Below are 13,049 nucleotides of genomic sequence, written 5' to 3'. Positions count from 1 at the left end.
GAAAAATAGCAGATCAATGGCACTGAACACTGAAACTCATTGTATATAGACTATCTGTAACCTAGGCTCTGGTGATCTGAATTCTACCATACAAACCTGTTTTGAAGATCAGGGTTCAATTAAACTAAATACACCTTGCTACTGCTTCTCAATCAGAAGAATAATTTTTTTAAAAGTTATTGTAAGAAACAAGTCATTTTATAAAGAATGCCATCTTTGCACTGAACATTTTGAATTTTTATGTATTTTCATGTCTAGAAACTTGTAGTTTTCAACCAACATTTCTCTGGAGAAGAGTACAGTTCTTCCATAGAAAATATTCTTTTCTCCTGCCAGTTTCAGTAAGCGGGTTGCCCAGAGCCTGTGAAATCTCTGCCTGTGGAGATACTCAGGACTCAATGGGACAAGCCCCTGAGCAACCTGATCTAAGTTGGCCCCACTTTAGCTAGAGAGTGAGCCCAGATGACCCCAAGAGGTCCCTTCCAACCTAAATCAGTCTGCGATTCTCTGGTTCCAGTAAGTCTCTTGTCACACTGGGCTTGCGCTGCTCTGAAGACCAGCAAGAATATTATTACCGACCAGAAGAAAATCTGTTTTGCTATGGATATTCCTCCTCAAGGAATCAGTCTGAAACAACTAATTAATTTGAACGCTGATGGCCTTGCAATTATCATGTGGTGATAACTCTATAGGCAGTGGTGCCACAGGTCAATTCCAAACACTTATTCCATTTTTGTGTTTGCAAAGGGTTTTATCTCATTGTCTGTTCCCTTGATTCCTCTGCTTTTCTTTCTTCATCATCTAGACATCACTTTCTAGCAGATTGCTCATGTCAATAGTTGTCTTATTTAAATTTCCAAGGGGAGCAATGTTACATTGATTTTTGTTTGCGTGTTCCCATAATGTGAAATTGAGTTTACTTCTCCAAACTGTTTAATGAGCCAGGCCTCGAAAGTCAATTACAACAGAAGAATGCTCCTCTCCTCTCAATGAAACATTTAGAAGCTGAAGGATACCGTGTCTACATACTAATCTAGCAAAGAGAGTTTAGCAGATTCCATTCACTAAAGTATTTTTGTAACTAAGGTGGTGCTCTCGATATTATTTTTCAGGTATTTTGATTAGTTATTTTCTCTTTAGATTAAGTGAACGTGACATTTCATTCAATTACTCCTCCATCTGGATTTGTTCTTCTCTTTCCAATCTTGTTTTTCTCAAGCTTTCTTAGTGCTTTCCTTTGTGAACACTTAACGTGAGCAAACCCAAGAGAAATGGATTTCCATATTAATAATTTGGCATTATTATCTCTTTCTTATGAAAATAACTGAACCTCCCAAATGTCTTTTGGTTAGATCTTCTGTTGACAAAGCTGATAACATAACATTACAAGGTATTGAGTAGAAAATATTCTTTAAACGTCTGTATTTATATTTGTGATAACTATATGGAAGTTTTTCATGTTTCCGTGTGAAAAAGTGTAACATATGAAATCAGATTTAGATGAAGATAGTGTTCACCTGTGAAACAGCATCTCCACGAGTCATGTTACTGTGGCTGCCATATCTAGTGTGGCTTAAACTACAATGTGCTGGAAAATGCCTATAGGCTTCCTGTTTAATAGCCATCACTAAATTTACAGACTGTGTTTAATAAATTTCCTCTATTTCTCAAATTTTATTGGTGTGTTAGGACCATAGTTTCCTTCTGTAGATTGGGCCTATTACACAGTTCTTTTGAGTTTTGATGGGGTTGGTTTGTTTGTTTGTATTTAATCTGAGCTGTTTATGACAAAATTGCCAGTCCACTGCTGACTTAACCTCATCTTTGAAAGAGTAGTTTGCAGGAAATTTTTAGAGCAGGAGAACTTAGTCTTGGTTTTGTGGTGTCTGCTTGCTAAAGTCTCATGGGAAAATAAAAGATAATTTGTGAAACATACCTATAAAGAAAAACATCATTAGAAGCCTAATTTGGAATCCATAAAAGTCAATGGAAAGAGTACAGCTGAACTCATTGTCTCTGAAGCAAGTCTCTTTGGGACATTTTGTTGCTGTTGTATCATTTCATGTTGAAATATTTTTCAGAATGTCATGAGCAAAAGAACAGCAAGGGGTTTTTTCTGCAGTTTTTAATACCAGAAAGTCACTCTTTCCATTATGCACTAAATCAATTTTTTTCATGCAGCCCAATAGTACTTTGGGTACAAATATTTCTCTGTGTCCATTTTTGAGGATTCTGATATTCTATTTGTTTTAAAAAAAAGTTAACTCTGTAGTGACTGGGTTGGGGGGGGTCTTTTTTTTTTTAATGTGCTAAAGAAAATCATATATTTGTATGTTAACTGTTGGAGTTTTCATTCCTATCACAAACTAGTAATAATGTTTTAGCATCTCTAATGTTTTAATTAATGTTTAATTAATGTTTTAATAATGTTTTAATTAATGCTTAATTAATTTTTAAAAATGTTTTATTAATGTTTTAATAATGTCTTAGCTACTCTTTAGCATGTTTTAGCTACATGCTTGTAGCAGTTTCAGTAATTTCAGCATCTATCAGGATACTGGGAGGAAGAATCAAATAGGCATCAGAAGTATAAATGTGAGCCTCCTGCCCATATAGCCACTGTAGCTCCCAGATAAACAATGCTAGATTTAAGAATGCCTAGTAAGTTGTGTTAACCAAGAATTAATGTGAGAAACATTGAATATATTACAATGTCTAAAAAACTAGGAAGTCATTCCTAAAGCCAACTAACAATTTTCTTGTCTGTTTTCTCAGTCTCCACGCTTTCCTTTTCTCGTACCGTGTACCCCTTTACGCATTTCCTGGGTATTCCTCAAACTCAGCCTGTAGTAATTCTCCTGTTAATGTGATCCATTCAGCTGTCTAAAGCTGTATTGTATGCAATTTTATGAGAATTTCATTGATTTTCATTAGAATTTGAACAATTCATCTTCCAGTATTAACATGTGGATGTCTGTGTTCTCGTGTCAGCTTCAGCCAACTCTGCTGTAGCTTTCTTGTAAAGCACTATTTCACCTCCTGAGCGCAAACACAGTTAAATTTCTCCCCTTCTCCTCTTTACTGCATGTTCTCCATTCTTTACCAGACTGCCTTCTGTTAGGTGACAGCTCTCTGCTGCCCGTACCCTACATGAAGCTCTTTTCCACACTACATACAACCCGTAGAAAAGAAGATAGCAGCACTGCAAAGAGATCTTGCGGGCATGGTCATGGGCCTTGACCCTTCTGGGCAACAAATCTGGACAATTTTATGCTGTGGGCAGCATCAGATTTCCTTTTTCCTGCTGGCTTTAGTTGTAACATTCAGAATTCATGGGGCCAAGAGGGAAGCTGAAGGATGGGAAGCTGGAGACCGTGGCTCTGTAGCTGGGACTTCGTTATTTGTCCGTGTGCGGCAACAACGATAGGACCACACGTTCATACAAACTTTTCTTGATTGCTAGATGTGCCTCCACACATCTGCACTTCTGTGTGTGTGCAGAAAACCCGATCACCTGGCAGAATCAGATCCTGACTTGCCATTTTGTTTTCAGCTGAAGTTCAGGACCAGACTTCCAGACCCAGAATCACCCACCAACCCTATTTCCACCCCACACTTGGGTAACCCACAACCGCATGTCAGCCTCCCCTCCATGTCCTCTTCTCCATGGGAAGGAAACGCACGTGCAGCCCGGGAGGGAGCCACGGGATGGCTTTCAGGAAACCAGAAGGAAAACGAGTTGACAAAATACTGATAGAACTGCACGTGCTTGAGGGAGACTCAGGAAGTGCGAGGGGTGACACAAGACCAGAAAAAATAGATATTGACCACTGAGCCGTGGTTTCTTTCTTTTTTTACTTGAAAAAGTAAGGCCCGGTGGCTGTTTTGTTTTTCTTTTGCAGTCATCTCTAACAAACAGCGACATCATCTTTGTGAAGTTGCATGCTCCTTGGGAGGTCCTGGGCAAATACGCTGAACTAATGAATGTAAGAATGCCTTTCAGGTAGGTGTAGTTGTATTTTGTCTGAACCTCCAAAGTCACACTATACTGTAAAGCTAACGTAATGATAACACCAAAATGCACATGGAAAAGCTCTTCTGTAAGATACCCCGCATCTTTAGAAAATATAAATGGAGAACCTTAGATACCCTATTCATTGCTGTTTCTTGTTAATGCCTGAAATTTTGGTACAATACTGGTTTGAAATGAAGGTGAGCTGTAGCAGTGCAGCTGTTTTCATGGGGTATTCTATCCTTAGGCCCTTTAACCCCTTCAATGCTGGAGCCCCCTGCATACTTGTGCGCTGCTGTTTTTTAAATGGACATTTCATTGAAATCAATGGGAGGTCAAGAAGATCCAGGTACGTAAGGCAGCACAGAAGGTGCATGTCTGTTGGACGTATCTGGTATGTTCAGCACCTGTAAATTGCTTGCATAGTGTGTAATTATGGAAATACAGATTATAAATAAGTATCCCATCTAACAGGAGAACAATTCAGACTATAAATGCTTTTTTCTGTGGAGAAAATAAAGAACTTCTATTACACGCTACTGATAACCAAATTCATTCCACATTGTCATTCAGATTATTTTTATCATTTATTTAATATTATTTGCATGTTGGGCTTTGAAATTTTCTATGTAAAATATTGATTTTTTTACTCTGCTGGTTATCAGAACTGTTAAAATAGCATAAAGACTTCCACTGGAACTGACCAAAACCCATGAACTGAGAGGTCTTGATTCTTCTTTAATTAGCAGGGTTTATAGATGTATAACTCCATTGATTTTAATGGAATTACTCCTGAGCAAGAAAAGGATCAGATCCAGAATATGCAACTAGTGAGTTGGTGTCCTCTGTAGGATTTCTTCTGTTTTCTTCTTACTTAAGGATGAAAAATGCCTCTGGTATGAGACAAGCTGTAGCAGTACAGAACTTGCTAGGAAGAATGGGTATGAATTAAGTACAAAATTGCAGGCTTATTCTGTATGTATTTTGGTTTTCATTTTCACAGCAAATCTTCAACTGTTCTTTCTTGTGCTTTTAGTGCTAAAGAGAAAAATATAAAAGTTGTCACAAGCCATTGCAAGATATTAATATTCTTTTAAAAGAGCGTTCTAGCCATAGAAACGGAGGGCTGGGCCAAAAGTGTACCTCCTCTGACTTCTGTGGCATTCCTTGAGACGAACCTGCCCCAGCAGGAGGATAAGGTCTCATGATTAAGAAATACACCAGCAGCTCAGAATTTAGACACTGAGCAGCTTGTTCTTTCCTGATCTGAAGTCCCTTTTTTGAAATCTATCTCTCAGCAGATGGCAAAGTAGATGCTGTACAGATTATATAGAAAGCATCAAAACCACTAAAGGTTTCTTGACCTGCTTCAGGATCATGGCTTCATCCTTTCCACCTCCATAGAGAGAGAATTATTACAGTATTGTTAAGAGGAAATCATGATGATTTACTGATGTCTGCTGGGTAGGCTCTTAAATTTTATTTTAAGCGCAGCAGTACTGTTTACCATTTAAAAACAAGGACCAGCATTCTACAAAATGTCCCCTAGTCTAGACTACCTCTTTCCAGGTGCCCTTACCTAACCCCTTGTTTTTAGGGCCACTGCTTGCTTACAGCACCCAATATTTTAGGCTGGAATTTTTGAAGGCCCATGCATCAGTGAATAAAATCCTTACTGTTTCAAAGAAGGGGTGCCAAAACAGTGGATATCTCTGAATATTTGAAGCAAAATCATGAAGTGGATGGCATCTTCAGAAACACTTAGCTTTGACCCTTCTCTGCTCCTGCCAAGTAGAGCAAGATAAATAACACTATCTTGTGGAGGAGTTGGCCAAAGGAGGCCAACATGAAATTGTTTTGAAAATTTTACTTCACCAGCAAAATATGGGCACTGATAACAATAATGTCAAAATATTATGCGTTATTTAAATTCTAAGTTCTGAAAATTAACCTGGAATACTAACCAGGTTTTTTTTCTATAGTTCATAAAGCATCAGTGCTGCCTTATTTTAGAAAGCTCCCAACCATGCTTGCTTCCAAGGCCCTAACAGCATCCCTACAGTACATTTAATATAAACGAATATTCAGAATATGGGTGGTGCGAGCCCTTCATTTTCCAGAAGTGGTGCAGTTCAGCGTTACATGATGGAACCTGTCAGAATAGACAGAAACCACCTCGATTTAGCCATGACCTTCAGCGGATGACAAAGTCAGCCTCTGGAGGAGGTAACCGGAGTTCAGGCAGGCACCCAAACCTTCCAGTAAGGAGTATCAGCCCCAAACCCGCACCTAGAAGCCCTCAGATTTTCTGAACTCTCACGAAGACGTGATCCCTCTGCTGAAGGCGATGGGTCAAGTCCCGAGAGCCGCGGTGTGCCTGCGGGGCTGGTCGGGGAGCAGACCGGGAGCGGGGGGGACACGCGTCTGCTCGCGCACCCGTGTCTGCTCACTGGTTCCCCGTGCGCGGTCCTGCACGGGTTATTGCACCGACAACAGAAATCGGCTGTGCCGGGCAGAGGGGGAGGCTGCGGACTTTGGCGGGGGGCTTGCCAAGCACATGCTCGTTTGCTTGTGTAGCCTATGTTGTGTTTCAAGGGATGTAACCCCAACAGCAAGCACTGGGCCCGGTTGGTACTGCATGTGTTATGGCATATTGCAGCATCAGGTACCTCTTTCCTGGCTTTTCTGAGTGATTCCCCCTTGTGTTTCACCGAACGCAGCTTTGATAATTCGCTAGTGGACATGAGATAATTTATCCGTATCTGTATCAGCCCTATAGAATTCCTGCAGCAGTTTATGGACTTCTCTGAAATAGAAACACCTTTGGGTCCCTGTCTTTCACACATGACAAATAGCAGAAAAGGAGAAGACAATGGGAAAATGATGACCTTCTTGCAATTCAAACGCCACCAGAGTCTGTGTGGCTTCCTGCGACAGTTCTGTTAATCTCTCTTTTAGTCTCTTCCTCCACCTCTTACAGGCTTCTGTCTTCAATCTCCTTTCCTTCCTTGCTAGTTCATACTGTAACTGACGATGGGTTTTCTTCTCGACTGGCTTCATTTTTGCTGTTCTTCCAGGAGAAAAATCTATTACCTGCACCGCCGATACAAGTTCATGAATAGGTGAGTACAATTCTTATGCCAGTCCAGTTTACGTTCATTTGGACCCAATAACAAAAATAAAGGTTAAGGTCAAGCTGGAGGGAAAAGTTTATTAGCTGTGTTTGTAGGAAGAGTGGAGGGAGTCATTAGACACTAGGGTATCTGCAAAAACAAACACAGAAGTTGCATTTTTAAGGCATCTGCAATGTGAAAGAGGCAATTCATTTTATCTGTGTTGTCTTTTTTAGGAATAAGGAAATACTTTTCAATTGATGGAGTCTTTTAAAGAACAATAAGTGTGTTAGTGCAAACACTGTATCTCTTTTTATGTAGCTCATTAGGGAGTTTCTTGGGGTTAAAATACCACAGTTACAGCTTTTTTTTTCAATTCCATGCACCTTGCTTACTTGTAATAGCGATGGCATTATTTATTTATTGCTTCCTCTGGCAGGATGCTTAGTACTTTGGCGGTAGATAGGAAGGCAATGAACCGGGTTCATCTCTGGTGTAATGTTATTGAGCTTGAAAGATGAATATTTTTTAAAAATCTTTGAAGTGCTTTCACTCGGTTATTAAATATCTTTAAGGTTATGTTTGATGCCTGGTTTATGTCTGACGATGCAATGAAAACCTTCCGATGCTGCAGTTTGCATTTTCTTTTTGATACCTTGGACAGTTAAATGAAAATGTCTCCAAAAAGCCTAAAAAATATACAGGCTTGGCAAAGACCAGATCATAGGCTGGCATTTAATGCCACAGCGCTGTTGATGCAGTTTTCAAAAAGGTCTCGCATTTGATTTAGTGTGTCACTCTGAGGTCAGTGGAAATATACCCATGAACCTCTGAGAGAGAAGAATTGAATTTGAAAAATCTGCATTTCAGAGTAAACAGCTGTATCACTTTGCAGATGACGTCAGTAGATGAACATCCATGGGAAAATAAGTCACATATTATCACCCTGCTGTATGAGCATATTAAAAAGGATTTTGTATATTAAATTCTATCACGGTGTGCTGGTGACTTGAGAGTACCAGCATTGATCTCACATTATAGTATTTGCTTCTTTATATTAGTAAGCACCAAATGGGCACTTTGTGGAGTTATGGCATGTTACTTAGTTGGCACAGGCTAATAGACGCACACGATTCTTCTAAAACTTGTTGATGCTCCCCCACTTCCCATCCCCACCTTATAATAAATACTACAGGGGCTGTTAACTTTGGAATTTGTCTTCATTTTAGTTAACACATGGCTGCTTTGACTAAAGTAATAGATAAGAAGCAGTAGGTAAAGATTCTAACATTTATATGTGGTGTATGAAATTTCGTTTTGCATTCATTTTCTTAAGAGTCAGGATGCAATTTGAAGTCAGTATGGGAAGAGGTATGATCTTTTTCTGGTATTTTAGTTCCTGAGTGATGAGAACACTTGGCTAAATTCAATTTTTGTGTTCAGGTCTATAAATAGCTACTTGAGGCGGAAAAGCTATAACTGAATAGTCCCAGTGGGAAAAAAGAAAACATATTCAGCTTTATTTTCATTTATGTGAAACTCAGATAGACAGCTTCGATATAAGTATCTATTTCCTCTACTCCTAATTCAGTGAAGATTACAAGTAACTGAAGCTATGGTCCATTTTTTGATCTAAGCCACACATTATATTGACATTGGGGCAAAATTTATTTTAAAGAGGACTTTTGTTACAAGGCAAAGCCCAGAGCAGGTCACTTGCAACTTGTCAACCTGACTTGAATTTTCTCTCTGAAAAATTCTAGTGATCTCAATATTTCAAACAACAAACTCCCCTAATATATTTTAGAGGAAAGGAGGGGTGTCAGGTACCTATACAGTACCTGCAGGGGGGTTAAAATCTAAACTAAGACAGCATCTAGCACTACAATATGCGCAAAGCTCTATCAAAGCTGACCTGCAGATAAAAATCAGTCTTGATTCAAAACATTTTTTTTTTTATTTTCCTAACTTCCTCTTTCCTTTGAAAGAACAATTCTATCCCTACCCCACTTCCTCGTGAGAAAACAGTTTCTTTGAAATTATTTGAGAAACCCTTTGTGTGAGTTAAGCACAGTATGTATCTTCAGAAAGAGGATACTGGGTAAAGATTAGACTTGGAGAGCAGGGGCAGGATTGAAGTGGAAGAGACTTTTGTCTTTGAGACACTGTGTGAATTAAGAGAATGATTTTTTGCCTTATGAGGCTAATGAGTGTTTTTAAAGAAGGAATTTAAGAAGGATATTATTACCAAATCTTCCACTCTCCTCTTTCGTTGTGGCTAACTACGGCGCCTCATCGCTCCATGCACTCTGCTGCTCTAGTGTAGGTTGCTCTGCCTTCCAAACACCCCTCCCCTATTCAGCTGAGCATATAAGCCTCTCCATAAGGGAAGGTGAGGCATGGATTAGCCTTCAAGAAGTGATAAAACACAGTAGATTTTTAACACTATGTGTCTGTGTTTGTTAGCACCAGCACCACTCTTTTTTTCTTTTTTTTTTTTTTTTTTTTTGAGAGGTGCTTCTGTAGAGTACAAAGCCTGCGCTGCCGGCTGATGGCATTGCTGGAGTGCGCTGGAGCAATTTAAGAATCTGGTCATTTTTCTTTTCCAAGGAGATAACTAGTTGGGTTTTTTTTTCCCTAGGGATCGCTGTACTGTATGTTCTGGGCCTTGCAGAAAGGCTTTGCAACCTTCTCAGACCTGTTTGCCACCAGGCTCACTGAGCATGCCAAGCAGTCTGAGCCTTGGGAATGGCAAACCAGTCAAATTCTGGGTACGCTCAGTGAGAAGCCAACATGAATAATGCATTGCTCTTAAGTGGGGAAAGCACTCTGTGCCTGTGTGCATGCATGCGTGGTGTGATAAACCTGCAGCACGCCTATCTCAAATGTGCACATTGGCTCGCAGGATGACTGAGAAAGGATTGCAGATTAGCGAGGGTGTTAATACTTTAGAGAATTCAAATGATTTCGGTTAACAAATAAGCATGGAATGGGATATTTAGAAAACCCTTCTGCCTGATTCCTCTTCCCTTTTCCATGCCCGGACTCACTAAGCCTCCTGAATATACAGTAATGCAGAGCTTGTGGCCTTTACAGAGGAAAAATTGGATGCCGAGAGACAGGGAATTCCCCTACAGAGAATTTACTTTTCCCCTGTCATTCTTATCAGGGTCTGCACGGACGAGCTCCAGGCTGCCAGGCTGGATGCTGCAGCTGGAGTTTCGGGTGGTCGGGCCCTTTGCAGCCCTGGGAACCCACACCACGCCTGCACTCGGGCGCAGACTTCTGCAAAACACCTCCTCGGTGCAAACACTGCCCGGGAAGAGTTTGTGATTAATTTAGTATAAGTCCTATGTTATGTTCATATACGCATTCCGGTTCTTCCCAACAGTCCTGATGGTCAATTTGCCCCGCCCCCGCACTGCCATGCTATTCCCAGAATGGGAATACACAAATGGTACCGAAACAAGTCAGAGCTAGTTTGGTTACAATTTTGAAATGTGCCCATGTTTAAAAATTAGCATTAGCTTCCTTATCCAAGATAAAAATACCCGATGGGAGAAGGCTGAATATTCCAGGAAATATTATATGTATTTTAAATGAAAGTACGTAATAATTTCACGTCACTTTCCCACACACTTAGCTGCTTGGGTAGGGATTGCCCTCCCTCCAGGTGACTGTGCGGAGCTCACAGCATTTGCTGGTCATAGAGTTATTGTGCTGACTTCTGTCAAAAGAAAAGAAACAACTACATTTCCAGTCCTTGAGCTTCATCCAGAACTGGACTTAAAGTTCAAATGATGTCAATTCATGCCCTTTAGCTCCACTCCTGGAAAGACTCGTCCAGTGACTGGAGTATGTGCATAGTCCATAATTTGTAGCCTATGATTTCTGCAGGCAGAGATCACTGATTAGGACTTGAAGGTGTTAGGAACTTCTGAGAGTGTAGGGCTCATTGTGCCAGATGTATCATCTCATCTTTCTTATGTGTTTTTCATTATAACATTTTAGTTTGGGTTCGAATTTGGTTTAGATTGTCGTCTTCAATCAGCTCTGATTCTTCCCTTTCCCTTCATTTCAGTGTGCATCTTTGCATGAGTGCACCTGCAGTTAAATCTGCCATTTCTCCGGCTTGATCTTAGTTTGCTTTTATACCTTCTAAATGTAAGAATCTGTGTAGCAGTCATCTATTAATCTATACACTGAGTATTCTGGTTTCATGGAGGTTGTAGTTTTACAAGACACTACAACTGAACCAAATGAACAAAGTAGCCTATTATTTTTTTTTATAGCATCAATTGTGAGGTAAGAATCCGTATGGAGAGAGTAAAGGGATGTAACTTGCTGGGACGTAGCTGCCAAAGCTCTCTCACAATCTCTGCTGTTCCAATGTTTATATGTCCGAAGTCTAATGTGTCAGTTAGGCCTGAAATTTAAACTAACTGAAAAGCTGAGAAATAAAGGTTTAGAGAGTTGCCAAGAGCTTACTGGGCTTAACGAGATTTATAGCAGCGTGTACCATCAGCATTGCTTTTCTGTTGAGATAAAATAAGATACTTCTATGCTGAAAGCTGGTTATTAATAATCAAGTTCAGCATGTATAATTTGGTCTGCCTTGAAGAAGTCAAAAGACGTTGTGTCTTTTCTGGTTGTAAATATTAAGTGGCCTAGTTTGCCAGCATGTGTTCTTTGTAAGTGCTCTGTAATGTAATGAAAAAACACTATCTCAAATGTTCACGCTTTTCATGTGCTGCAGGATCGAGAAACAAATAAGCAGGTTTCGAGGATGGTTGCCTAGAAAGCCAATGAAACTGGACAAGGAGACACTGCCAGATCTGGAGGAGAATGACTGCTATACTGCTCCATTCAGCCAACAAAGGATCCATCAGTGAGTATTTTATTATATCTCAATTACAAGATGAAAAGTTTTCCTTCTGGATTCACCTTGGAAAAAAATCAATTTCTTAGCTCAAGTCTTAAAGACTAGTGCCTTCAAATTAGTTCTTTGTCACAAAAAGGGAGAGATAGAGAGTCCTGAGAGAGCATAAAGTCTGTCTGCATTTCTAATAATTAAAGGTCCAGCTCAAAGCTAAAGGAAATCAATGGAAATATTCCTTTTAATTCACTGGAATTTCAATTACATCCCTAAAGTAGTCAAATGTCTAATTCTCCCTCGGGTCAGAATTGCAGTTGTCCTTTGTCTCTTAAAGATGTGATTAAAACTTCTTTTTCAGCATTTCTATGTCTTTAGCATAATCAAAATTAGTCCTTCTAACACTGATGGTCGATAACAAACTGATACTGCGTTTCATTCCTAGTTACGATTGTAGAACAAACAGAACTCTAAAGAGAGCAGAGAATGTTGCTTTGTTTGTATTTCTCTGCAAAACTGCTTGTACAATGCCAGTGTTAAGACCTATCCAGTGACACTTGTCCAACTGTACCAGTGGCACTAGTGTTGCACCAACGTCACTAGAGAAATCATTTGACTACTAGAAGCCTTTATTCACTTGCAAAATGCAAAACAGAAAAAGCCCCACGTGACTTTCTGATCCCACATTGAACTTCAGGGCTGACAAATTTTGGAGAAAGAGGGTGTCTTATGGGTAGTTACAGTGTTTGTGATACGGGAAACAGTCATTGACTAACTGAAAACAAAATCACAAAGAATAGGCAACACTAACCGGGGTACCAACAGAAGGTCAACAGAAAGAATTACAGGCAGTTCAAAGGCTAAAAATCTGAAATATGTGATTTTATTCAGGGAGAAGCCAAGCTGATGTAATGCTCTTGAACGCCTCGCTTTGAATGAACAGCTTTTCAGGGACTGGATTTATAAGCTGCAATAGGAATGAATAAAACAGACCTCCTCTGCCATAAGTAGTGTCTTTCCAAATACAGTAGAAAAACAAAAGCAGGTGCAA

At 39.8% G+C, this 13,049-nt stretch overlaps 1 protein-coding gene across 1 annotated transcript in view; it reads left to right on the top strand.

The window, feature by feature from the left end:
- ANO4 (anoctamin 4) overlaps nucleotides 1–13,049 on the top strand; it is a 220,981-nt gene that overhangs the window by 145,224 nt on the left and 62,708 nt on the right. Inside the window, exons 7-10 of the mRNA XM_075058242.1 lie at nucleotides 3,903–4,003; nucleotides 4,260–4,361; nucleotides 7,090–7,134; nucleotides 11,882–12,013. Of these exons, the coding sequence (XP_074914343.1) occupies nucleotides 3,903–4,003; nucleotides 4,260–4,361; nucleotides 7,090–7,134; nucleotides 11,882–12,013 (380 nt within the window). The remainder of the gene's footprint in view (nucleotides 1–3,902; nucleotides 4,004–4,259; nucleotides 4,362–7,089; nucleotides 7,135–11,881; nucleotides 12,014–13,049) is intronic.

The sequence above is a fragment of the Buteo buteo genome, chromosome 26 (assembly GCF_964188355.1).
Source record: "Buteo buteo chromosome 26, bButBut1.hap1.1, whole genome shotgun sequence".
In the NCBI taxonomy this organism is placed as follows: Eukaryota; Metazoa; Chordata; class Aves; order Accipitriformes; family Accipitridae; genus Buteo; species Buteo buteo.
The sequence above is the reverse complement of the archived record's forward strand: the minus strand, read 5'-3'. Positions and strand labels throughout refer to the sequence as shown.